This window comes from Balaenoptera physalus (genome assembly GCF_965194825.1).
Source record: "Balaenoptera physalus genome assembly, chromosome: 7".
Taxonomy (NCBI): domain Eukaryota; kingdom Metazoa; phylum Chordata; class Mammalia; order Artiodactyla; family Balaenopteridae; genus Balaenoptera; species Balaenoptera physalus.
This window is the reverse complement of record NC_138886.1, coordinates 98743082-98770963: the sequence shown is the minus strand read 5'-3', so window position 1 is coordinate 98770963 and position 27882 is coordinate 98743082. Positions and strand designations below refer to the sequence as shown.

The 27882-nt window shown below is 53.0% G+C and overlaps 1 protein-coding gene across 1 annotated transcript; it reads left to right on the top strand.

Annotated features, from left to right (window-relative positions):
- Positions 1–3613: 3613 nt before the first annotated feature.
- On the top strand, positions 3614–22411 carry LOC309665220 (NUT family member 2G-like; the record flags this gene model as incomplete). The annotated part of the gene is made up of 7 exons (XM_082471415.1): positions 3614–3659; positions 7433–8139; positions 13759–13854; positions 14934–15179; positions 15579–15848; positions 16262–16378; positions 21532–22411. 7 exons carry the CDS (start codon positions 3614–3616, stop codon positions 22324–22326), a joined length of 2277 nt encoding a protein of 758 aa, XP_082327541.1. The 3' UTR covers positions 22327–22411.
- Between the last annotated feature and the right edge of the window lie 5471 nt (positions 22412–27882).

The following is a 27882-nucleotide window of genomic DNA, read 5'->3' as shown; positions in this document are numbered from 1 at the left end:
ATCCCTAGCTATTAGGAGCCAGCTCACACATATGCAAGTACTAACAAATACCCATATCACATATTTCTAATACATAGAAATGCAATTGTCCAACTTCCCTGTAGAAACATAGAGCCCCCACCTCTTTATCAGATACACATATACTCACTTCCCAAAATACATAAGCTTCAGAGGCTCCTACTGAAAATTACAAATGCACAGCCTCAGCAAATATTCCTCCAAGTGGCCATGCCCCTTGAATACACACACAAACTCATTTAACACATAACTCTCCACAAGTCCCAAATAGAACCACAATTACCCAGAACACTACAAATATGCAATAACATCATCCTATATGCCCTTTGTTCCAAATACACATACAGTACCACACTACTGGCATATACATAACCCCACATTCCCAACCTCTCACACAGAATTAACTCTGCCATCTTGCAGAATACAGAATCATACAAACACGACATACCTACATATACAACATCCACCAGTCCCAGAAAATAGTCACAGACTTGCCCTCTACACATCCAAATATACATAGACAGCTCCTGAAAATGCACACACACAAACACCCCATAACCATACAACATGCCCTGAATACACAAATGATCATCCTACATTCCCCAAATATACAAAATAAACAGACTGGACACCCAAAGTAATATACACCACTACTTTTCCTGACATTGCCCTTATGCATATGCAGATAATCCTTCCAAATCCACCATTAGACACACATAAATCCCCAAATTCATGGGTGAAAAAAACACATGTAAACATATTCCCCAAACACCTAATTACAAACACCTAACCACCAACTCCTTGAGTATGCCTGCGTCACATCTCAACACCCTCCAAATACAACACTCACTCTTACACACTCTCACAAAAACACAGGCATGACCTCCCTTCAGACACAAACATCCACAGACAAAACCAACCCACACATTTGACTACATATCAGATTCCCACCAACCAATTAAATATGTACAGACCCCATCTATGCTTGCAAATCAATCATGATTTGACATCAGATTACAAATACATGTTTACTACCACATTCAGCAAAGTTGCTCCCATCACTGACAAAAGAATGCAGTTTGGACATAAGTGTTGATTGATGTTTTTATGACAAGAAGGAAGACACTAGTGAAACCATGAGTGTGTTCCTTCAATCTTCATTCATTTTCCAATCACCTGAGCTACACCTTTGGAACCAGATGAGGGTTTTCAACTCGCAAGAACGTCCCTCTAGCTTTTGTACTCTTCAGAACGCGCAGCCTAGAACGGCACCTGTTTAATAGCTCACACACACTACTTACCCCCCACTGTACGCCCCGCAGTCACTGAACCCTTCATGCAGCCGGCTCCCCAGTGGTGCCAATAACCCTGGGGTAAACCCCTCAAGGGAATCGAGCTCTATGGGGGCGTGAATCCACATTCTGGGGAGTCTCCTTACACGGACAAGGGCACAAATAACCCACAGGGTGAACAACAGCACAGAGCGGTGACACCTGAGGGGTGAAAAGTCCCCGTACCCCTTACCTCAGGGTTCCTGGAATTGACTCCAGAGGCGGCCATGACAAGCCCCGCCCCCGCCGGACGGCCGTTGGGGCCCCAACCTCCGCGCTCGAGCACACGCTCCTGTCTTCTGGAGCCGAGCCAACTGCCCCAACAGACGCCAGGAGCTGTTGGAGGACGGCGGTCCGCGTGCCCGAGAGCCCCCCCCAGTGGGCGTGCGCAGGCGTGCAGGCGCGGGGCACGCGGGGATCTGTTCCAGGAGGTCTCTGCAGGAGAGGAGAGAAATGCAGGGTCAGGCACGCTAGGGAGCATCTCTGGCGACGCTCCTCGCTGGGAACCTTCGTGACAGTCTCTTCTTAAAACCAGCTCTTGTGAGATGTGCACTCCTGATTTTTATATTGCACACGTGAAACCCATGCACTTAGCTACAAAGAGTTCTGGAGAGCTCCGCTCTAAGCACAGTAGCCTCAAATTGGGGCAAGTGCTTTCATGCCCTTTGGACTGCAGTTCCTTGGTTCTTCTTTATGCCTTTCAAAAAACAGTAGGTCCTTTTTCCTAGCAAGCCTGAAGTTTCCTTTAAAGAACAATTCTAGCAAAGAATTCAGACCTGGGAAACACTCTTAAGATACTGTCTCCTGACTCCGTTCCTAGAGTTTTTCCAAACGCATTTACTCTACTAGAATATTTTTTCTCAGTGTATTTAATACATGGAGGTTTTTCAATAAATGTTGATTCACAGGTGTTTCCTTTGTACGTTTTTTTTTTTTTTTAATAACTTTGAGAGAGAGCGGACAATCTGGGTCAATTTCAACACAGCAGGTAGTATGGGAACAATTTCACTTTCCCTCCCTCCTTTTTTGTAATATCTTGCAGACTTTCAGTTGGCATTAAAAACAACAACAACAACAAAAATAGTAGCGGGATCAACTTACTGACCTGACTTTGTAATACTTCCCAAAGAAACTTCAATCATCAGATCCTCTTTCTGGTCAATTGCAAGATTAGAGCATTTCTCACTCAACAGGATGCCTCTGAAGACCCCTCACGTCTAACAGCACTAAGCGCCTCCAAGTGCACAGACTTGAAAACTCCACAAGACACAAACATTGTATCTCTTTGTTTCTTTAACGTTTCCTGATTGAGTGGAAGATGAACTGTCTTCTGAGGCTTGTGATGCATGTCCAGAGTTGTTTTTTCTCAGTAGTCAATGCCTGCCCGCAGCCTCTGTGCAGGAATAGTCAGAGACCATGATCCAAAGGACTTTTAGATACTCCCTTCTGTGACTGCTCTTCCCAAATTACATTTGGGCTAATTTGATTCTCTCTGTCTCTCGGGTGTAGGATTTTGAAGTATTACAAAAGTGATTGCAGAATTGGGACTGGCTAATTTTTGCACAGTGCAATTTTTGTATCAGTGGCCTTGAGAAGAGTCCTTCAAATACTGTATCAGAATTATGAGTGAGAATCTTGTAAATAATTGGTTGAATGACTGAACAAAGGGAGGAAGCAACAAGGAAGCCTGCCTTTCTCGAGTGCCTGGGTACAATATTTTGCCTCACCATCCCTCTAGTATGAAGTTATTGGTTGAAAATCATATGAGTTTTCCTTCATTGTAAAAGCTCCAGTACTGAGCGATATTCCCAAACTGTTTATTTTTTTCAGTCCCCGACAGGAGTTTCTTTAGATATAAAGTTCACCATGATGTTGCTTGAAATATTCTCACCTTATCTTCTCATCTTCTTCTGAGTCAATTTTTCCTGACAAGGGGCAAGGAACTTCTTAAGCACCAACAGGAGTCTTTTTCACACTGTGGAACAGTCCTTCTAAACCTCTGTTTCCTTCCCCAACACCCCACAATCAGTTGGAGTTCTACTGCAGCTACAGCAGTGAGAGAATCTCATCTCGCAAGAGATTTGGTTGCCATCCTCTGAGGTTTTCAGCCTTCATCTCCCTTGACAAGTATCCTAACAGTCCTCTCTTCTCACAACACAAAACACGAATACTCTTTCATATCATTTTGATAGTGGTAAACTGACTGACATGGATTCTCAATATGAAAATAATAATCAAACAAGTTTTGTAAAAGGAATGCTACCATGATTCCCATGCAGATGGGGCCATATGCAGCGATGAGCCTAGATGGTAAAGAGCAAGTGTATGTAATGCAGACAGGAAATTAACAAACTTGTAAGCAGGGCTTGCAGGCTAGGATTTAGATGGAAGTGGGCTTGTCTGAATGGGGATTGGACACTGGTGGATAAACTCTTGGCATTGTGTCAAGGTGCACATTCATCTCATGGGTAGTGGACTTTTAACACCTAGAAAAACCAGGGCTCTAGGATGTTTAGTCCCTTTAACATAAGGAAAGAGAAGATTTTCTGCCTTCTTGTTCCTTACTTCTGTCCTTACCCCTACTAAGCCAAGATGTTCAGTGCTATATGATGGCTCTTCCAAATCCATTTCCTCCAAAGAGCCTGCAGATTTTGTGTATGTTTACAGTTGTGTTTTCTGTTGGGGTCAAGGTGCACACTTGAGTCTCATCACTCCAAGTTCTCTTTCTCATAAGGATGAGTAACTGATAATAGCTTAGTATGTTCTGATTTTTTGGTAGTGTTGCCAGATAAAATACAGATTTCGAGTTAAATGTAAATTTCAGATAAACAGGGAAAGAATTTGCAGTAAAACTATGTCCAAAATGTTGCATGGGACAAAGTTGTACTAAAAATGAATTCATTGTTTATGTGAAATTCAAAAGTCAAATTCAGTTAGGCATTTGTGACTTTTCTTTACTAGATCGAGCCACCCTATTCTTTCAGGTGCTTTGAAATTTAAGAGACTAGAAATTCTTGTTCTAGGAATCTAGTGCAGAAACAGAGGAGCCACGATACCCGTACAAAGACAATCATTGGAAATATCCTCAGATATATTGGAACATATATGAATTTTCAACTAGAAAAAAAATGAAGGCATTTTAAAAACTGAAAACAGATTGCCTTCGTTTTTAGTTGCATGACGTATCTCTGGGAAGATTTTAGTGAAAGAGATAACACTGGTTTCCTCCGGGAAAGAGGATTGGGTTGACAGGGGAAAGAGGTGGGAGGAGGACTCGCCACTGCATATTCCATTTTGCACAATTTAATTTTGAACCATGAGAAGGTGTTGCTCGCTTAAAATATTATACTAAAATCATTTAAAAGGTAAAAAACTAAATGTTTTACAACCATGGAATACTATGAGAAAGACATTTAGTGAATTCTGGTCTTGGACATGGGGGCTGCATGACGGTTTTTTGATGGACGGGGGCTTTCCAGCACAAAGGCTCATTAGTAAGGCTGGTCCTGCTGGATGTTGGTTGGAGCACAAGGACCACTCCCTTAGGAGTGATGTACATACAGCAGTCAAAGACACTGGATCTGCTGAGACAATCCTAATTTCAAATACTCAGTTCCATGTGGCCATAAATACCCAAGTGTTTATCAGACTAACAGTTCTGAATTTTGTTCAGAAAGTCTAGTCTCTGTTGAAGTAAGTCAAGAGCCAGGTAGGAAGCAGAGTGTGTTGAGGGACACAAAACTAGGTTGATGGAAAAAGAAATGAAAGGAAGGGACCGTCAAGTCCAACCTCGGTGCCGTGAATCAAGAAAACAGTCTATAAACTGCGTAAAGAGGCACACGCCAATTGTGTTGCCACTGTGTGAGGTGGAAGGAACTTCCGGTTCTTGCCTACCTGCCAGAGCCCTCGTGGAATGTCTCCCCACCCCCACCCTACCCAGACCCACGTGCCCTCTGCCCCTCCCCCACTGCAGAATGTTTCAGCCACATTCTACTGTTATGACTCAAACCTGCCCCTCCTTCAGTTGGATCCTGAGCGTCGTTGAAGCAGGTCACTCTCTGGGTCCTGGTCTTGACTTTTCTCATTGAGGCTACCAGGCAGCAGTAGTCCGTGCCCAAGCATGCAGGATGGCTTCAGAAGGAGGTAAGCCTATAGGCTGGGGGTGTGTTCTCAGAGACCCTGCCATCCCTCACATATTTCGGGTTCACACGTGATACTTCACAGTGGGCACACAGTTGGACTGAAGTAGAGGGAGAAGAGAGCACTGGACACATGAGGACATTTCACCTGGGGAAACTGGGGAGCCTGAAGAAACCTGAGACTGCACTGGGGAGGAGGGGTCATTGGAGGCGGATCAAGAGGAATTGCCCTGGCTATGGAGAAAGGATGGCAGCAGGCAGGTTAATTCTTTCTAGAAGGGAGACAAGCCACTTGAAACGTGTGTGTAAGGATGTGTGTGATGTCCTGGTGGTGACACAGGGAGGGTCATGAGGAAAGCCTAGACCTGTCTTGTGTTCCTGAGGCACCTGAAGCTTGCCTCACCATATCTTTCTAAGGGATTTGAACAGGAGCACACTGTATCTAAGGGGGCCGTGGGGAGAGATGGTCTTGGTGAGAAAACTATTCAGTGGGGCTGTGTGTGGCCACACCTGCAGTGAAGTGTCCTCTCCGAGAGCTAGGCAGGAGGTTACTCTAACTGCCGCAGCCCACACCTCGTCCACTCCTCCCAGCCCAAAGCTCACTTCTCAGTTCAGACAACTGTTGCTTGGGATTCAACAGGGGATGGGCAACCGTGTAACTTCAGCCAAGAGAGGGCTCAGGTTCCTGAGTTGTTCTGAATTGTTCTTCCTTTTGTGGAATCGCAGTTCTTCAGACTTACTTCATCTCATCCAGTATCTCATGGTGGACCCTCAGGCTGCCTTGAGAGGAAGAGTTTGTTCATATTTCCTGTCACTCCTTCATGGACAGGGGACAGATGTGGAGTGGGGTTGTTTCGGGTGGAATGTGTGTGAAGGCTGCTTCCTCTTTTAAAGGGGGAAGGGGCAGAAAGAAGATCTTCTGTGTTATTATTACACGTCCTATGACACCTGTTCTGATTAATTAGGTGCACCGTTTTGTGTACCTTGTTCTCCTGAACAGGGATGTGTTCCAGACAATTTGATCGCCATGGCAACTGGCTTATGCCTGCTTCTCAGATTTTCTTTCCGTTATTGGGAGCTGGAAGGGGAAGGACCACAGGCGGTCTGTACTCCCATGACCAATGTAACATGACAATTCCCTGGCCCTTGTTTAATCCTCTGCAGCCATCACTGGCTGTGAAATGACAGAATCTAAGGGACACGTGCCTACCTCTCACACACCACCCCCCCCACCCCCGCCTCCTAGGAACAGAACTCCTGAGTGATGACAGTGACTCTGGGCACTGGGGAGGGGGTGGCAGGACGTGGCCCATGTTACGTGTCTGCTGTGGGTTGTTCTGAGATGCAGGTGCATTCTGGGCCAATGTTATGGGTTTGTATCGGGATTCCATTAGAGAGATATTTTCCAGCATTTTGTTTTGTTTTGTGAGGCTAGGAAAGAAAGAGGGGATTTATACTGAGCATCAGGAAAAGGAGGACTGAGGAGGAGGTGGGGCCCTAATATTTTACACAATACCTGTCCACAAAGGGCCTTTGGGTGCCTAGAACTTACCTTGGAGAAGGTCCCTACCTGCTAGTACGCCGGCTGAGGGGCATTTCTCACAGAGCGGATGTCCACCCAGTTCCAGGTCTTAGGAGACAGCCTGTGAGGCTTAGGTGCCAGGGGGTGCCTTAGGGAGGCTCTCCAAGTCAGTGCTTGCTGAGGCGATTTCTTCTCGGCAGACAGGGGTCAGGGACCTTGGTGGATGGGCGTGGGGTCACCAGTGGAATAATTCTCAACTGGAGGTCAGGGCATGAAAATCACTTGAAGACAATTGCACGCTGCACAGTTTCCCTTGCCAAGTGTCCCTCACCTGTGGAGATTTACACTCTGATGCCACAGAAAGCCTCAGTCCCACTTGCCCATTCTCCTCCTCCATTCACTCCTTTCCTTTGCCTCAACAGGATGTCCAGTGCTGGGAAAGGATGTGACCATGAACCCCGGTGCCTCCTTGTCTGCTTTCACGGCAGTGCCCTTCCCTCCACCCATTCCTGGCGCCCAGCACCGGCCACCCTGGCAGCAGCACCTGCCACGTCCCATCACCCCAGCATTCCCTCCTGGCAGCAGCCTGCTGCTGCCAGCTTTCCCCAGGACGCCTATGGTGGCTAATGGTGGCCGTGGCCCCAGTGCCCCTGGGGCTTGCAACCTCACTGTCCAAGTCAGGTCAAAAGGGAGGACAGTGGAGGCCCCCCAGACTCAGACCTTTGTCGTTACTCAGGCCCCCCTCAACTGGAGCGTTCCAGGGGCCCTTAGCAGGAGTGCTGAATGTCCTGCACCCGTATTCATAGCAACCCCTGTGATGGGGACCGTTGTGACTGCTCCAGCTGTTGGAGGAAGTCAGGCTGGCAAGGGAGGCTGGACCCCAGGCTTTCCTCCTCAAGCTCCACCACCAGCTGCCCAGCTGGCCCCTATCATTCGCCCAGTGAACTCTGGGCCATGGCCACATGGCACTTCCAGGGAGGGCCGCCTGGCCACCAACCAGTCCAACGCCTCGCAGGATGGCTCCTCTAACACCCAGAGCGAGTACAGTAACTTCCTACGTAGGCAGCACATCAAGCCCCTGGCCCGGAGACACCTTCGCCTGAGTCCTGATGCAGAAGCTTTTTCCTGCTTTCTCATGTGAGTGAACGCTCAGGGGGTCCTGAGCTTATGGGAGCTTTTAGATAAAGAGGAACTGGGGATGGACTCGCACGTTAGGTTTCTAGGGATACTGGAAGGAAGGTGTGAGGGCGATGTCCATGCTATGAGAGGGCACATTGTCGGTCACATGGGTGGGCCTGCCAGTCCGTGACATCAGGACTGAAATGTGCCACATCTCAACTGGCCCCACCACCCTGTGAGTCTGGCCAGCTTGCTCTTCCATGATTCTCATGGTAATATGGACTGAAGACTTGCAGTCAGAGAGGGTCGTGGTGTAAGGTGAGGAGCCAAGGAGTGGATGCCGCACTCTCCTGTGGTGCCGTGTCCTTCATACAGGACTTGAGTGTACATGGCCAGGGGAGGTCACTTCAGAGGAGGGGGAGGAGCGCGGGGCCCAGGAGAGCGCTTTATGCATGCCTCCACTTCGTTGTGGAGAAGTCCACTAGGAACAGGGTGATGGTAGAGCTCTCCTAAGGGCGTGGGCTCTCTCCCACTAGAGTTGTGAGCCTGGCAGGCATTTCCATCCTAAACCTCCGGTCCCTGGTAAACAGGGGACAATTACACTTCACTCAGAGGACTGTGCCGAAGAGTCCTTGGGCTAATCTATGAAGTGTGAGCAGATTGCTTGGCACATGCCATGCCTCATTGATGATGATGATTTTTTTTATGAAAATGCAGCCTTGAGGAGGAAAAGAGCTCCCCAAGGCACAATGTCCCAGCTCTAGCCTGGGAGTGGATGGTCGTCCTTGAGTGAGTGTGAGGCGGTGACAGCAGTGGCCGGGAAGGCTTGTCTTTGCCCTCCCAGACGCCCGCCTCTCACCCTCCTGTTGCTCAGTCATTCTGGGTTGAGTGATGTGTGGTCCACATGGGCGGGTGGGGTCAGGCAGGTGGGGGCTGGGCTGGGCCGGGAGACTGACCCCGAGGGCTTACAGCTCAGTGCTTCGATCCGTGGACCGTCTGAATCCCACCATGCCGCTGGAGGAGGGACTGCGGAGGGCCGTGCAGGAATGGCGGCGCTTGAGCAACCTTGACCGGATGATCTACTACGACAGGGCGGAAAAGTGAGTCAGCGTCCTGGGCCCAGGGGCTGCGTGGAGGGTGAGGCGAGTGGGTGAGGGCAGGGTCTGGCCGTGGGGGTGCGCATCAGAGAGGACAGAGGAGAAGGGCTGTCACCCAGCACAGGGGCCCCGCAGCCCAGAGGCCCTACTGTCCTCCAGAAACCCCTCCCTCACCTTGAGAGTTTGAGACTTCTGTCCTTCCTCCACCAGGAGCTCTGCCCTCCCCTGATTTTGACCTACCCTTGCCTTGACATGAAGGTCTCAGGACGGGGCAGGGTGAAGCTGTGAGTCCAGTAGGGGTCCAACTCCGGCCATATGAACAGGGCCGGGGAAAGAGCTCCACCCGCCAGCCTGCTGCTTCCTTAGTGGTGGGTGGCTGGCGGCCACTAACATAGATTTGGGACCACCTCTCCTCATGAAAAGTGCCCTGAGTGGGTACCCTGGCATCCCTGAAGAGGCTGGGGAAGCCAGCTGTCGTCGGCCCAAGGGTCTCCGGCCCTTCCAGTGTTTGCTCCATGGTAATCCCCTTGGTTTAAGAAACAAAAGCAAACAAACGAGCGCCTCTCAGAGGAAGGGAAGGCCTCTCCTCTAAGCTCAGCATCCACATCGTCCAGCCTCTCCTGGGCCCTGTCTCCAGGTCTATGTTGCAGGACTCTCAGTCCTAGCCCAGGGTCCTGGATTCGGGCACGGACCCCTGTGGGGAACACATGCCTGTTCCAGCCTCTGGCTGTCAGCCCTTCATGTGGTTCTGGATGGGGACGGGGGCATGAGGAGGGTGCCCCCTGGGTCAGCCATGTGTCCCGTTGACCTGGTTCAATTCAGCGACCTGGGTCTATGCTGTTGAATGCCCTCCAGTGCTGGTGAGGCGGGAAGGGTCCCAGATCTTGTTATCACTTCCAGGAGCAGCTCTCTGCTGTGGACAGCACCTCACAGGGCCTTGACGGCCCGAAGGCACATCCTGTCCCAGTGCCTCATTCTTGGCTGCCTTTGTTGGGCTCCAGAACCGAGGCCTTTTTCTCAGGGTGGCCTGTGACTCCGTCACCCCCCAGGTTCATGGAATTTGCGGCCGAGGAGGAGATGCACATTCAGCATTTGCAGTGCATGCAGTGCGCGCAGGACCTGCCTCCTCCAGCCCCACCGAAGCTGGATCCTCGGGGGCCCCCAGCCCCGAAAGTGCACCTTCAGCCAGGCACCCAGGTTCCCACTGGAGCTGAAGGCACAGGTAACAGGGGCCTAGGGTTGGCCACCGTCCCCATGTGGATCCTTTTCTTTCAAGACAGGGGCATTGGTCTTTCAACCAAAACAGCCACCGAGGCGGGGTGTGGGGGGGTGGGGTCTCAGCTGCCCTTTGTCACTACGGGGTATTGACTTGGTCAGTTTTGTTACTCCTCTCACACCTCCCTGTCAAAGGACCCCACACTAAGTCTGCCTAACAAGTGGGCTTGATGGGGAGACCACTAGAAAATTGGAGGTTCCCCACTTCCTTACTTGTGACTCTCTTAGATGACCCCCTAACCTCCCCTCTCCAACTGTGCATGAGGCTTCAGATGGTCCTGACCCCTCCCACACCCACATCAACGTCCCCCAAACAATGCCCTCACCAACGTGCGCTCGGTGGTCAGGAGGTGGACCGGGAGTCCCTCACCTTCCTTCCCTTCCTCCTGCTCTGCCTCAGCCTGTGCTCCCAGGATGTCCGGCCCCAGGGCCCAGCCCTCGCACCCAAAGCCACACAGATCCCAGCGGACCCCGGAGCCCAAGGCGCCCAAGGAGATTCCCCCTGAGACTGTGAGGGAGTATGTGGACAGGATGGAGGCGCTGGTGGGGACCGTCCACTCAGCCAGAGGCAAGTCACATGCAGAATGTGGAAAGGACGGAAATGAGCTGAAGCAGGAAGAGGACGACACCTACTTGGACCCGTGTCTCTTGAGCTACATTGACGAGCTGCGTTCCCGGGAAGACTCTGTCACCAAGGTAGGCTGGGCCTGGAGCCTGGGGTCTACAAGATGCCAGGGCATGGAACTCTCAGCACCCAAGGTCTGGGTTCTGCTCAGGCCGATGGGACTTAAGCTCAGCTCCTTGTTCCTGAGCCCGGTGTTAGGGGAGGTTTACGCAGATGTATGTGTGTATATGTTTGTGTCTGTGTGTATGCCTTTGTGTGCCTGTGTATGTGCATCTGTATATGTGCTCTTTTGTGTGTGACTGTGTATGTGCATGTGTGAGTGTGTGTGTGTGTGCTGACCATCCCCGCCTTGTGGAGGAGAGTGGGGGTGGGTCTCTGCTTTTCACTTTCCCTCCTGGTCTTCTTGTGTCACAGGCCACTCCTGGCCAAGGATGCTCACAGCCTCTTCTTTCTGTCCGAGGTGGAGGCAGTCATTCACCCTCGATTCCTGGCAGAATTGTTTTCCCCAGACCCACAGCTGGATCTCTTGGCCCTTGCTGAGGAGCTGAAGCAGGAGGAAGGACTCACCCCTGAAGAAGTGAGCCAGGGGAGGGAGAGGGACACTTAGGGAGCCAGGGGACTCCAGGGGAGGGGGGACCCCAGGTGATCCAGGGGACAGGGGAAACCAGGTGGCCCAGGGGAGCCAGGGGACAGGGGAAACCAGGTGGCCCAGGGGAGCCAGAGGAGGGAGGGATCGCAGGTAGAACAGGGGAGACAAGGGACACCCAGGAAGACCAGGGCACGGAGGGACCCCAGTGAGCAGGGGAGAGGTAGGGCCCCAGAACAGGAGGCCCACATGGCTCTGTCCATCCCTTCCCTGCCTCGGAGGCGTGGCATGGGGAAGGGCCCTCTCTGGGGTGGGTGCAGCGCAGGGTGATAGGAAGGAGAGGATGGGGAGCCGGGAGCGGAGGGAAGGACACACAGCTGGGAATAAGGTGCAGGAGGATGGCAGGAATGCCACCGTGTCTGTATTTGGAGTCTAGTCCTGGGGTCCCCCGTCCCCTCCTCCCCCCCAGGGCCATTGTCCCACTGCCCAGTGCTCCTCCTCTCACACGTGCGCGTGGAGCCGTCACGGTCCTCCTCCCTCCTACCAGCTGGTGCAGAAACAACTCCTGGACTTGAAAGAGGACGAAGGTGGGCCGGCAGCCCCGAGCCACAGTGCACCCGGAATGGGCTCAAGTCCATCTGAGTCCCACGCCGGCCAAGATGCCCAGAGGCACGACCAAGACCGCCATCGAGGGGTCAGTGATGAAGCCTGCCCACCAGAGATTGATGTTGAGGCTCTTCATAGGCCCATCCGAACAGACACTGGCCCGTTCGTGCTCAGAGTCTTTGTTCCCTGTCGAGGACGTCAGGCTGGCAAGGGAGGCTGGACCCCAGGCTTTCCTCCTCAAGCTCCACCACCAGCTGCCCAGCTGGCCCCTATCATTCGCCCAGTGAACTCTGGGCCATGGCCACATGGCACTTCCAGGGAGGGCCGCCTGGCCACCAACCAGTCCAACGCCTCGCAGGATGGCTCCTCTAACCCCCAGAGAGAGTACAGTAACTTCCGCCATTGGCAGCGCTTCAAGCCCCTGGCCCGGAGACACTTTCGCCTGAGTCCTGATGCAGAAGCTTTTTCCTGCTTTCTCATGTGAGTGAACGCTCAGGGGGTCCTGAGCTTATGGGAGCTTTTAGATAAAGAGGAACTGGGGATGGACTCGCACGTTAGGTTTCTAGGGATACTGGAAGGAAGGTGTGAGGGCGATGTCCATGCTATGAGAGGGCACATTGTCGGTCACATGGGTGGGCCTGCCAGTCCGTGACATCAGGACTGAAATGTTCCCTATCTCAACGGGCCCCACCACCCTGTGAGTCTGGCCAGCTTGCTCTTCCATGATTCTCATGGTAATATGGACTGAAGACTTGCAGTCAGAGAGGGTCGTGGTGTAAGGTGAGGAGCCAAGGAGTGGATGCCGCACTCTCCTGTGGTGCCGTGTCCTTCATACAGGACTTGAGTGTACATGGCCAGGGGAGGTCACTTCAGAGGAGGGGGAGGAGCACGGGGCCCAGGAGAGCGCTTTATGCATGCCTCCACTTCGTTGTGGAGAAGTCCACTAGGAACAGGGTGATGGTAGAGCTCTCCTAAGGGCGTGGGCTCTCTCCCACTAGAGTTGTGAGCCTGGCAGGCATTTCCATCCTAAACCTCCGGTCCCTGGTAAAAAGGGGACAATTACACTTCACTCAGAGGACTGTGCCGAAGAGTCCCTGGGCTAATCTATGAAGTGTTAGCAGATTGCATGGCACATGCCATGCCTCATTGATGATGGTGATTTTTATGATGAAAATGCAGCCTTGAGGAGGAAAAGAGCTCCCCAAGGCACAATGTCCCAGCTCTAGTCTGGGAGTGGATGGTCGTCCTTGAGTGAGTGTGAGGCGGTGACAGCAGTGGCCGGGAAGGCTTGTCTTTGCCCTCCCAGACGCCCGCCTCTCACCCTCCTGTTGCTCAGTCATTCTGGGTTGAGTGATGTGTGGTCCGCATGGGCGGGTGGGGTCAGGCAGGTGGGGGCTGGGCTGGGCCGGGAGACTGACCCCGAGGGCTTACAGCCCAGTGCTTCGATCCGTGGCCCGCCTGAATCCCACCGTGCTGCTGGAGGAGGGACTGCGGAGGGCCGTGCAGGAATGGCGGCGCTTGAGCAACCTTGACCGGATGATCTACTACGACAGGGCGGAAAAGTGAGTCAGCGTCCTGGGCCCAGGGGCTGCGTGGAGGGTGAGGCGAGTGGGTGAGGGCAGGGTCTGGCCGTGGGGGTGCGCATCAGAGAGGACAGAGGAGAAGGGCTGTCACCCAGCACAGGGGCCCCGCAGCCCAGGGGCCCTGCTGTCCTCCAGAAACCCCTCCCTCACCTTGAGAGTTTGAGACTTCTGTCCTTCCTCCACCAGGAGCTCTGCCCTCCCCTGATTTTGACCTACCCTTGCCTTGACATGAAGGTCTCAGGACGGGGCAGGGTGAAGCTGTGAGTCCAGTAGGGGTCCCACTCCGGCCATATGGGCTGGGCCGGGGAAAGAGCTCCACCCGCCAGCCTGCTGCTTCCTTAGTGGTGGGTGGCTGGCGGCCACTAACATAGATTTGGGACCACCTCTCCTCATGAAAAGTGCCCTGAGTGGGTACCCTGGCATCCCTGAAGAGGCTGGGGAAGCCAGCTGTCGTCGGCCCAAGGGTCTCCGGCCCTTCCAGTGTTTGCTCCATGGTAATCCCCTTGGTTTAAGAAACAAAAGCAAACAAACGAGCGCCTCTCAGAGGAAGGGAAGGCCTCTCCTCTAAGCTCAGCATCCACATCGTCCAGCCTCTCCTGGGCCCTGTCTCCAGGTCTATGTTGCAGGACTCTCAGTCCTAGCTCAGTGTCCTGGATTCGGGCAAGGACCCCTGTGGGGAACACATGCCTGTTCCAGCCTCTGGCTGTCAGCCCTTCATGTGGTTCTGGATGGGGACGGGGGCATGAGGAGGGTGTCCCCTTGGTCAGCCATGTATCCCGTTGACCTGGTTCAATTCAGCGACCTGGGTCTATGCTGTTGAATGCCTTCCAGTGCTGGTGAGGCAGGAAGGGTCCCAGATCTTGTTATCACTTCCAGGAGCAGCTCTCTGCTGTGGACAGCACCTCACAGGGCCTTGACGGCCCCAAGGCACATCCTGTCCCAGTGCCTCATTCTTGGCTGCCTTTGTTGGGCTCCAGAACCGAGGCCTTTTTCTCAGGGTGGCCTGTGCCTCCGTCATCCCCCAGGTTCATGGAATTTGCGGCCGAGGAGGAGATGCACATTCAGCATTTGCAGTGCATGCAGTGCGCGCAGGACCTGCCTCCTCCAGCCCCACCGAAGCTGGATCCTCGGGGGCCCCCAGCCCCAAAAGTGCACCTTCAGCCAGGCACCCAGGTTCCCACTGGAGCTGAAGGCACAGGTAACAGGGGCCTAGGGTTGGCCACCGTCCCCATGTGGATCCTTTTCTTTCAAGACAGGGGCATTGGTCTTTCAACCAAAACAGCCACCGAGGCGGGGTGTGGGGAGGTGGGGTCTCAGCTGCCCTTTGTCACTACGGGGTATTGACTTGGTCAGTTTTGTAACTCCTCTCACACCTCCCTGTCAAAGGACCCCACACGAAGTCTGCCTAAGAAGTGGGCTTGATGGGGAGACCCCTAGAAAATTGGAGGTTCCCCACTTCCTTACTTGTGACTCTCTTAGATGACCCCCTAACCTCCCCTCTCCAACTGTGCATGAGGCTTCAGATGGTCCTGACCCCTCCCACACCCACATCAACGTCCCCCAAACAATGCCCTCACCAACGTGCACTCGGTGGTCAGGAGGTGGACCTGGAGTCCCTCACCTTCCTTCCCTTCCTCCTGCTCTGCCTCAGCCTGTGCTCCCAGGATGTCCGGCCCCAGGGCCCAGCCCTCGCACCCAAAGCCACACAGATCCCAGCGGACCCCGGAGCCCAAGGCGCCCAAGGAGATTCCCCCTGAGACTGTGAGGGAGTATGTGGACAGGATGGAGGCGCTGGTGGAGACCGTCCACTCAGCCAGAGGCAAGTCACATGCAGAATGTGGAAAGGACGGAAATGAGCTGAAGCAGGAAGAGGACGACACCTACTTGGACCCGTGTCTCTTGAGCTACATTGACGAGCTGCGTTCCCGGGAAGACTCTGTCACCAAGGTAGGCTGGGCCTGGAGCCTGGGGTCTACAAGATGCCAGGGCATGGAACTCTCAGCACCCAAGATCTGGGTTCTGCTCAGGCCGATGGGACTTAAGCTCAGCTCCTTGTTCCTGAGCCCGGTGTTAGGGGAGGTTTACGCAGATGTATGTGTGTATATGTTTGTGTCTGTGTGTATGCCTTTGTGTGCCTGTGTATGTGCATCTGTATATGTGCTCTTTTGTGTGTGACTGTGTATGTGCATGTTTGTATGTGTGTGTGTGTGTGTGTGTGTGTGTGTGTGTGTGTGCTGACCATCCCCGCCTTGTGGAGGAGAGTGGGGGTGGGTCTCTGCTTTTCACTTTCCCTCCTGGTCTTCTTGTGTCACAGGCCACTCCTGGCCAAGGATGCTCACAGCCTCTTCTTTCTGTCCGAGGTGGAGGCAGTCATTCACCCTCGATTCCTGGCAGAATTGTTTTCCCCAGACCCACAGCTGGATCTCTTGGCCCTTGCTGAGGAGCTGAAGCAGGAGGAAGGACTCACCCCTGAAGAAGTGAGCCAGGGGAGGGAGAGGGACACTTAGGGAGCCAGGGGACTCCAGGGGAGGCGGGACCCCAGGTGATCCAGGGGACAGGGGAAACCAGGTGGCCCAGGGGAGCCAGAGGAGGGAGGGATCGCAGGTAGAACAGGGGAGACAAGGGACACCAAGGAAGACCAGGGCACGGAGGGACCCCAGTGAGCAGGGGAGAGGTAGGGCCCCAGAACAGGAGGCCCACATGGCTCTGTCCATCCCTTCCCTGCCTCGGAGGCGTGGCATGGGGAAGGGCCCTCTCTGGGGTGGGTGCAGCGCAGGGTGATAGGAAGGAGAGGATGGGGAGCCGGGAGCGGAGGGAAGGACACACAGCTGGGAATAAGGTGCAGGAGGATGGCAGGAATGCCACCGTGTCTGTATTTGGAGTCTAGTCCTGGGGTCCCCCGTCCCCTCCTCCCCCCCAGGGCCATTGTCCCACTGCCCAGTGCTCCTCCTCTCACACGTGCGCGTGGAGCCGTCACGGTCCTCCTCCCTCCTACCAGCTGGTGCAGAAACAACTCCTGGACTTGAAAGAGGACGAAGGTGGGCCGGCAGCCCCGAGCCACAGTGCACCCGGAATGGGCTCAAGTCCATCTGAGTCCCACGCCGGCCAAGATGCCCAGAGGCACGACCAAGACCGCCATCGAGGGGTCAGTGATGAAGCCTGCCCACCAGAGATTGATGTTGAGGCTCTTCATAGGCCCATCCGAACAGACACTGGCCCGTTCGTGCTCAGAGTCTTTGTTCCCTGTCGAGGACGTCAGGCTGGCAAGGGAGGCTGGACCCCAGGCTTTCCTCCTCAAGCTCCACCACCAGCTGCCCAGCTGGCCCCTATCATTCGCCCAGTGAACTCTGGGCCATGGCCACATGGCACTTCCAGGGAGGGCCGCCTGGCCACCAACCAGTCCAACGCCTCGCAGGATGGCTCCTCTAACCCCCAGAGAGAGTACAGTAACTTCCGCCATTGGCAGCGCTTCAAGCCCCTGGCCCGGAGACACTTTCGCCTGAGTCCTGATGCAGAAGCTTTTTCCTGCTTTCTCATGTGAGTGAACGCTCAGGGGGTCCTGAGCTTATGGGAGCTTTTAGATAAAGAGGAACTGGGGATGGACTCGCACGTTAGGTTTCTAGGGATACTGGAAGGAAGGTGTGAGGGCGATGTCCATGCTATGAGAGGGCACATTGTCGGTCACATGGGTGGGCCTGCCAGTCCGTGACATCAGGACTGAAATGTTCCCTATCTCAACGGGCCCCACCACCCTGTGAGTCTGGCCAGCTTGCTCTTCCATGATTCTCATGGTAATATGGACTGAAGACTTGCAGTCAGAGAGGGTCGTGGTGTAAGGTGAGGAGCCAAGGAGTGGATGCCGCACTCTCCTGTGGTGCCGTGTCCTTCATACAGGACTTGAGTGTACATGGCCAGGGGAGGTCACTTCAGAGGAGGGGGAGGAGCACGGGGCCCAGGAGAGCGCTTTATGCATGCCTCCACTTCGTTGTGGAGAATTCCACTAGGAACAGGGTGATGGTAGAGCTCTCCTAAGGGCGTGGGCTCTCTCCCACTAGAGTTGTGAGCCTGGCAGGCATTTCCATCCTAAACCTCCGGTCCCTGGTAAAAAGGGGACAATTACACTTCACTCAGAGGACTGTGCCGAAGAGTCCCTGGGCTAATCTATGAAGTGTGAGCAGATTGCATGGCACATGCCATGCCTCATTGATGATGGTGATTTTTATGATGAAAATGCAGCCTTGAGGAGGAAAAGAGCTCCCCAAGGCACAATGTCCCAGCTCTAGTCTGGGAGTGGATGGTCGTCCTTGAGTGAGTGTGAGGCGGTGACAGCAGTGGCCGGGAAGGCTTGTCTTTGCCCTCCCAGACGCCCGCCTCTCACCCTCCTGTTGCTCAGTCATTCTGGGTTGAGTGATGTGTGGTCCACATGGGCGGGTGGGGTCAGGCAGGTGGGGGCTGGGCTGGGCCGGGAGACTGACCCCGAGGGCTTACAGCCCAGTGCTTCGATCCGTGGCCCGCCTGAATCCCACCGTGCTGCTGGAGGAGGGACTGCGGAGGGCCGTGCAGGAATGGCGGCGCTTGAGCAACCTTGACCGGATGATCTACTACGAGATGGCGGAAAAGTGAGTCAGCGTCCTGGGCCCAGGGGCTGCGTGGAGGGTGAGGCGAGTGGGTGAGGGCAGGGTCTGGCCGTGGGGGTGCGCATCAGAGAGGACAGAGGAGAAGGGCTGTCACCCAGCACAGGGACCCCGCAGCCCAGGGGCCCTACTGTCCTCCAGAAACCCCTCCCTCACCTTGAGAGTTTGAGACTTCTGTCCTTCCTCCACCAGGAGCTCTGCCCTCCCCTGATTTTGACCTACCCTTGCCTTGACATGAAGGTCTCAGGACGGGGCAGGGTGAAGCTGTGAGTCCAGTAGGGGTCCAACTCCGGCCATATGAACATGGCCGGGGAAAGAGCTCCACCCGCCAGCCTGCTGCTTCCTTAGTGGTGGGTGGCTGGCGGCCACTAACATAGATTTGGGACCACCTCTCCTCATGAAAAGTGCCCTGAGTGGGTACCCTGGCATCCCTGAAGAGGCTGGGGAAGCCAGCTGTCGTCGGCCCAAGGGTCTCCGGCCCTTCCAGTGTTTGCTCCATGGTAATCCCCTTGGTTTAAGAAACAAAAGCAAACAAACGAGCGCCTCTCAGAGGAAGGGAAGGCCTCTCCTCTAAGCTCAGCATCCACATCGTCCAGCCTCTCCTGGGCCCTGTCTCCAGGTCTATGTTGCAGGACTCTCAGTCCTAGCTCAGTGTCCTGGATTCGGGCAAAGACCCCTGTGGGGAACACATGCCTGTTCCAGCCTCTGGCTGTCAGCCCATCATGTGGTTCTGGATGGGGACGGGGGCATGAGGAGGTTGCCCCCTGGGTCAGCCATGTGTCCCGTTGACCTGGTTCAATTCAGCGACCTGGGTTTATGCTGTTGAATGCCCTCCAGTGCTGGTGAGGCAGGAAGTGTCCCAGATCTTGTTATCACTTCCAGGAGCAGCTCTCTGCTGTGGACAGCACCTCACAGGGCCTTGACGGCCCCAAGGCACATCCTGTCCCAGTGCCTCATTCTTGGCTGCCTTTGTTGGGCTCCAGAACCGAGGCCTTTTTCTCAGGGTGGCCTGTGCCTCCGTCACCCCCCAGGTTCATGGAATTTGCGGCCGAGGAGGAGATGCACATTCAGCATTTGCAGTGCATGCAGTGCGCGCAGGACCTGCCTCCTCCAGCCCCACCGAAGCTGGATCCTCGGGGGCCCCCAATCCCGAAAGTGCACCTTCAGCCAGGCACCCAGGCTCCCACTGGAGCTGAAGGCACAGGTAACAGGGGCCTAGGGTTGGCCACCGTCCCCATGTGGATCCTTTTCTTTCAAGACAGGGGCATTGGTCTTTCAACCAAAACAGCCACCGAGGCGGGGTGTGGGGAGGTGGGGTCTCAGCTGCCCTTTGTCACTACGGGGTATTGACTTGGTCAGTTTTGTAACTCCTCTCACACCTCCCTGTCAAAGGACCCCACACGAAGTCTGCCTAAGAAGTGGGCTTGATGGGAGACCCCTAGAAAATTGGAGGTTCCCCACTTCCTTACTTGTGACTCTCTTAGATGACCCCCTAACCTCCCCTCTCCAACTGTGCATGAGGCTTCAGATGGTCCTGACGCCTCCCACACCCACATCAACGTCCCCCAAACAATGCCCTCACCAACGTGCGCTCGGTGGTCAGGAGGTGGACCTGGAGTCCCTCACCTTCCTTCCCTTCCTCCTGCTCTGCCTCAGCCTGTGCTCCCAGGATGTCCGGCCCCAGGGCCCAGCCCTCGCACCCAAAGCCACACAGATCCCAGCGGACCCCGGAGCCCAAGGCGCCCAAGGAGATTCCCCCTGAGACTGTGAGGGAGTATGTGGACAGGATGGAGGCGCTGGTGGTGACCGTCCACTCAGCCAGAGGCAAGTCACATGCAGAATGTGGAAAGGACGGAAATGAGCTGAAGCAGGAAGAGGACGACACCTACTTGGACCCGTGTCTCTTGAGCTACATTGACGAGCTGCGTTCCCGGGAAGACTCTGTCACCAAGGTAGGCTGGGCCTGGAGCCTGGGGTCTACAAGATGCCAGGGCATGGAACTCTCAGCACCCAAGATCTGGGTTCTGCTCAGGCCGATGGGACTTAAGCTCAGCTCCTTGTTCCTGAGCCCGGTGTTAGGGAGGTTTACGCAGATGTATGTGTGTATATGTTTGTTTCTGTGTGTATGCCTTTGTGTGCCTGTGTATGTGCATCTGTATATGTGCTCTTTTGTGTGTGACTGTGTATGTGCATGTTTGTGTGTGTGTGTGTGTGTGTGTGTGTGTGTGTGTGCTGACCATCCCCGCCTTGTGGAGGAGAGTGGGGGTGGGTCTCTGCTTTTCACTTTCCCTCCTGGTCTTCTTGTGTCACAGGCCACTCCTGGCCAAGGATGCTCACAGCCTCTTCTTTCTGTCCGAGGTGGAGGCAGTCATTCACCCTCGATTCCTGGCAGAATTGTTTTCCCCAGACCCACAGCTGGATCTCTTGGCCCTTCCTGAGGAGCTGAAGCAGGAGGAAGGACTCACCCCTGAAGAAGTGAGCCAGGGGAGGGAGAGGGACACTTAGAGAGCCAGGGGACTCCAGGGGAGGGGGGACCCCAGGTGATCCAGAGGACAGGGGAAACCAGGTGGCCCAGGGGAGCCAGAGGAGGGAGGGATCGCAGGTAGAACAGGGGAGACAAGGGACACCCAGGAAGACCAGGGCACGGAGGGACCCCAGTGAGCAGGGGAGAGGTAGGTCCCCAGAACAGGAGGCCCACATGGCTCTGTCCATCCCTTCCCTGCCTCGGAGGCCTGGCATGGGGAAGGGCCCTCTCTGGGGTGGGTGCAGCGCAAGGTGATAGGAAGGAGAGGATGGGGAGCCGGGAGCGGAGGGAAGGACACACAGCTGGGAATAAGGTGCAGGAGGATGGCAGGAATGCCACCGTGTCTGTATTTGGAGTCTAGTCCTGGGGTCCCCCGTCCCCTCCTCCCCCCCAGGGCCATTGTCCCACTGCCCAGTGCTCCTCCTCTCACACGTGCGCGTGGAGCCGTCACGGTCCTCCTCCCTCCTACCAGCTGGTGCAGAAACAACTCCTGGACTTGAAAGAGGACGAAGGTGGGCCGGCAGCCCCGAGCCACAGTGCACCCGGAATGGGCTCAAGTCCATCTGAGTCCCACGCCGGCCAAGATGCCCAGAGGCACGACCAAGACCGCCATCGAGGGGTCAGTGATGAAGCCTGCCCACCAGAGATTGATGTTGAGGCTCTTCATAGGCCCATCCGAACAGACACTGGCCCGTTCGGGCCCAAAGTCTTTGTTCCCTCTCGAGAACATCAGGAGGTCTCTCCATTCCGGGCCGGACGGCCCTCCCCTCCCCAGGGTCAAAGGCGCACTGGCCCTCTACTGGGACCCAAGGATGCGTCTGTTCTCAGAGAGGCGTCTCCTGTTCGGGAGGCCCGAGGGCCCAGGGACGTGTCCAGTGAGGACGAGGAGGCGCTCCCCAGCCTGGCCTTCCTCTTTGCCTCTCCGCAGAGCCTGCCGCCTTGCGGGCTGTCCCAGAGTCCTGCCCCTGCCTCAGGCCTGGCCTCCCCTGGAGGTTGGGGGGCCCAGAGTGCTCCCCAGGCCCCCTCCCCTCAGAGAAGAGGCCCCAGCCCAGCTCCACCAGCCCCTCCCAAGTCGAGGAAGCGGGCTCTGTGTGGGCGCCCAGCCGCTGCTGAGAAGCTGCCCATCCCCGGGGCTGGCCACGGGGTCTCTGCGAGGCCAGCCTTGGCTCTGGGGCTGGCTCGCCCCTCACAGCCGAGAAAGAGAAAGCGTGACCCGTTTGTCACAGGGAAGAGGAGGAAGAAGAAGAGGAAGCACTGCAGCCAGTAGGGAACAGCCGGGCCGGCCCTCCAGGGCGAGCCCCCCAGGGCGGCCCCCAGGGGAGCCTAGGGGCTCCTCCTCACCCCAGTGCTGATCCTGGGATTGTGGGGGGTTAGGGAGGTGGGGGAGGTGGGTGTGGGCAGGACCTTCGGAGTGATGTATGAAAATTGTGAATAAAGATAGTTTTGGTGGGAAATGCTCTCAGGCCACTGTCATCTTCTTCGTGTGGAGCTGCTCCACAGAGAGCGATCCTGAGAGGAAGGAAGGGTGAGGGAGGTCACAGGAGCTATGGATCTACAGGTGGCCAAACCTTTCCTCCACATAGACAAGGACTCCTCAGGCTGCCCCTGGGAACGCACAGCTCTCACTTTCCCCAGGGACCCCCTCATCATCCCCTTCTCTAAAGCCTGCTTGGCTAGGGGCCTTCTGGGGCATCTGTAGCATCTTCTGCATCCCTGAACCGTCTGGGGAGGGAGGGCTGCTTTTGTGCCTCTCAGCCCTCTGGACACTAACCAGTTTCTAGGACGGAGCCTGGAGACGGCCCTTGTCTTTATGGAGCTGCTCTCTGCTTCCCTGAAGTGGCCAGGCGATGGCGCTGGGGTGACCCTCCGCTCCTCCAGGGTTTCCTGTGTGGGTGGCCTGACCAGACAGGAAAAGTCTTGGCCATGGGGACAGGACTGTCTGCCTCGTCATAGCGGGAGCGTTCTCTAGTCCCACTGGGATTATTGCAATGTGGAGAGTGGTTGAGGCAGCTACCTCTTAATCCCAGTGAGGATGCAACGAGGGGAATGGGCGTGGGGAAATTCATGGGGCACCTGTTACAGGTGTGTCTAAGGGAAACGACAGTTGGGCCCCTTTGTGGAACTTGTGGGATTTCCGTGCAGCAGCATCTCGTTCAACTGAGGGAGGAGGACCCAGCTGGCTGTGGCTGTGGGGACTGGCCTTAGGGGCCTAGGGGTGTGCAAAGACACCCCAGAACTACTGTCCCTTCCCTTTCCACCCATGGCTGGACATGTGTGTGTATCGGTATCAACACTGATTTGTATTCCCATAGAAAACAGTTCCTCCTGACAAACTATGACCGTGTTTCACAAGAACAGCTTGCTCACAGGGGCAGCAGGGGTGGGGGAGAGGTGTCTGTGGCCCCAGATCTGGGTGGGAGCTGGGATCCATGCTGAGGAGTGTGGAGGCCTCAGTCACCGTCCTGCGGTTGCCGGCAGAGACTTTGAATCATCAGAGCAGGGGAAATGACCCGCTCATAAGGGTGAGACGAGCAAACAATGAGGGGCAGGGAGCAGACCCCTGCTGTCTCCCTGAACTGCCCCCCCTCGCAGCCTGCTTAGCCCCCGTCATGGCCTGTGCTGGCCCACCTCTGAAGCCCCTTCCTCCTAATGCACTCAGATGCTCTGGTCCTTAGTGGACCCGCCCTGGGCCTCACCCCGCCCCCCCCCCCCGCCCTTCCCTGCTGGCCAAAGCCTCTTCTCCCGGTTCTGAGTTCTGATTCCTTCCCCAGGACCCAAGCGGGGGTTGGGACAGCAGAGACTCCCTAATTCTCCCTCCTCCTCCCTGAGATCTTGACAATCACCTTTGTATGTTTCTATGATTTTAACTACTGTAGATACTTCATGTGAGTGTCTATGATATGTCCTTTGATGAGTGGCTTATTTCACTTAGCATAATGTCTTAGAGGTTTATCCATGTTGTAGCATGAGATATGGTTTCCTTTTATTTCAAGGAAGGAAATATTTCCTTGTGTTTATAGACCCCATTATCCCTTCATCTGTTGATGGACATTTGGGTTTCTTCACGTCTTGGGTATTTTGGATAATGCTATGACGAATGCGGGTGTGCAAATATGTCTTTGAGATCCTGCTTTGAATTCTTTTGGATACATACCCAGAAGTGGGACTGCTGGATCACATGGTAGTTATATTTTTAATTTTTTGAGGAAACTTCATATTGTTTTCCGTAAGGGTTGTCCCATTTTACACCTCTCATCAACAATGAGAAAGATAGCCACCATCAAGAACTTGGTATATATCCATCTTATAAAAATGTTTATGCTTTTAGCAGAGCTGTAGATAATCAAAATTATGTATAATAACAATATTTTTGGTTATATATGGTGTCATGTAAATCATATTGCCTTTGGCTTCTTCTTTCAACATTCTTACTTTAAGAAAAATGGATATATTAGATGTTCTTTAATTTTTTAATTATTTATAATTTTGCATTGTATGCATACATTAAAAATAATTTATCAGTTCCCTTGTTGGTGAACTTTTATAAATTATAATGTGACAGGGTAATCAGTTCCAGAGGAAAAGTTTTTCCTTTCAGAACTTTGAGTATTTATTCCATCGAATATGGCTTTTGTTACTGTTTTTTTCAAATTATGCCATCAATACACCCTTTCATGGTGGGTGATCAGTTTCCTTGCTAATTGTTTTTTGGAAGACTGTCTGTTGTCTTTTGTGTTCTCCAGTTTCTTGACGTGTGATTAGTTTCAGGTTAAAAAAATGTATCCTCCATGTGATCTATTTTGCTTCATTCACTGATAATACACATTCTTCATCTCATCTAGAACATAATATTATCTTTTTCATATGTTACTTCTACTCATTCTCTCCTGTCTCTACTTCTAGAACCCTGGATACATGTATATTAGACCATCTTATAGATTCTCTGTGTCTTCATCAGCTTGGACGGCTATAACAAAATGCCATAGACCTGGTGGCTTGAAAAACAGACGGTAATTTCTTAACAGTTCTGAAGGTTGGAAGTCCAAGATCAAGGTGCCATATTCAGTTCCTGGCGAGAGCTCTCTTCCTACTTTTCAGATGGTTGTCTTCTTACTGCGTCCTCACGTGGCAGAGAGAAAGAGGGATCTCTCTTGTGTCTTTTCTTTTAAGGGCACTAAACCCATTATGAAAGCTCCATTCCCATGCCCTAATTACCTCCCAAAGGCCCTATCCCCAAATACATTGAAGGGTAGGGCTTCAACATAAGAATTGGTGGGGGGGATATACGTCCATAGCATTCTGCCCCTGGTACCCAAAATTCGTGTCCTTATTGTATGCAAAATACATTCATTCTATCCCAACAGCCTCAAAAGCCTTAACTCATTCCAACATCAACTGTAAAATTTAAAGTCCAAAGTCTGATCTGAACACCATCTAAATCACATATGGGTGAGACTGGAGGTACTATTCAGGCTGAGGCAAAATTCCTCTGTAGCTGTAAATCTGTGACCCAAACAAGTTAAGTGTTTCCAAATACCATGTTGGGACTGGCATATGATAGACATCCCTACTCCAAAAGGAAGAAATAGGAAAGAAGGAAGGGGTGACAGTTTCCAAGCTAGTCCAAAGCCTAGCAAGGCCAATCCCATTAGATCTTAAGGTACGAGAATAACCCTCTTTAGTTTGATGCTTTGCCCTCCAGGCCTGCTGGGGTGGCAACATCATCCCCACAGCTCGGTGGGGCAGCCCCACTCCTTCAGCTTGGTGGGGTGCCTCCCACACTGCAGCTCTCTGTAGGGCCTCCACCTACACCATGACTCTCTGTGAGGGCGACAATCTCACACTTTGAAACTGAGGCCCCCTGGGCCTGTGGTGGGATTGACAGACCCGATGACCTCGGAATCACCTTTGGGGTCCTTCTTCCCTTTTCGTCAAGAGGAGTACACATTCACAGCCAAATTGCTCTAGTCTCCCATTCTGTAGAATCCAAGAATTCTGACAGCCTTCCTCATTCTGCCTGGCTTTCTCTGTCCCCTTTAGTTCAAACTGGAAGTGTCCCTTCTCTACTCCTGGCCTCTGCTGAGATGACTAATTAAATTAATATCACACCTATGATCTCTTCTTCAAAGGGTTGCTCAGCTGCACCCTTAGAGTTTCTTCAGAACAAGCTTTCTCACTTTCAAATATGGATGGGCTGAGAAGTTTCCAAATCTCTAAGTTCTGATTTCTTTTTGCTTAACAATTCGGTCTTCAATTTATCTTTCTCCTGATGTGTTTTACTAGGAGCGGTGATGAGGAACCAAGCTACTTCTTCCAAACTTTGTTCAGAGATCTCCTCAGATGAATATTCAATTTCATCACTTACAAGGTCTACCTTCCCCAAAACGCTAGAACACAGTTCAGTCAAGTTCTTTGCCACTTTATAATAAGAATTGCCTCTCCTCCAATTTCTAATAATGTGTTCCTCATTTCTGTTGGAGACCTCACCAGAATAGCACCTAACGTCCATATTTCTATCTGTTCATGATTATTTCTGTATTCTCTACAAAGATGGAGACTTTCTCTCCAGTGTGCCTCTTTGCTTTCTGAGCCATCACCAGAATCACTTTTAATAGGTATAGGCTGAAAGTACTTTATGGCGATTTCAGCGCTTTTTTAGCATGCACTTCAAAACTCTTTCAGCCTTTACCTACTATCCAATTCCAAGGCCACTTCCACATATTTAGGTATTTGCTACTTCTTGGTACTAAAATATGTCTTAGCTCAAAGGGCTATAACAAACTACCACAGACTGGGTGGCTTAAACAAAAGACGTATATTTCTCACAGTTCTGGAGGCTGCAAAGTCCAAAATCAAGCCACCAGCAGACTCTAGGTCCATACATTTCTCTTTCATAATTTCTGACCGTTTCTTTTCTGTGCTACATTTTAGCTAATTTTTCACATCTATCATCCATGTCATCCACTTCCTCTTTATCAGTATCTGATCTAACTTTTTCCCACTCCCTTTGATATACAGATGTGTGATGTTTGTATGTTGAATTTCATCATCCACTATAAAATATTCAATTTCAATGGTCAAGATTTACTAACATCAATCATTTTTACTGTTGAAGACAGAACATTCTTAACTGGAACTGGCACTGTTAATACAAGTGTATGATAGTGAATACAAGCCCAGCTAGTACAGTTTGGTGCTACTCCTTGATTTGGGTTAAGATGCCAGCACTTCTGCCACCTTTGCTTTTGCACCATCAGTACCTATGTCAACACAATTGTTCCAGAGTAAATCATGAGATTAAAAAAGTTTCACCAACAGTTTGAATATTACAGCATCATGTTGTTTGTGATCAAGCGTGAAGATCGTCAATATTATCTAGTGCTAGTACTAGACAAAGTCAAGGAAAACGGCAAACCCAGTCACTTTTTGTTTCCTTTTCCATGTGAAAAGCTGTAAGCAACATGTTTTTGCCCTTTAAAGGGCTCATATGTCTCTGTTTAAAATATTCCATTCCTCTCTCTCTTTTTACAAATTCATTAATTGATTTATTTGTTTTTAGCTGCGTTGGGTCTTCGTTGCTGTGCGCAGGCTTTCTCTAGTCGTGGTGAGCAGGCTTCTCATTGCGGTGGCTTCTCTTGTTGCGGAGCACGGGCTCTAGGCGCGCGGGCGTCAGTAGTCGTGGCACACAGGCTCAGTAGTCGTAGTTCGTGGGCTCTAGAGCGCAGGCTCAGTAATTGTGGAGCACGTGCTTAGTTGCTCGGCGGCATGTGAGATCTTCCCAGACCAGGGATCAAACCCATGTCCCCTGCATTGGCAGGCGGAT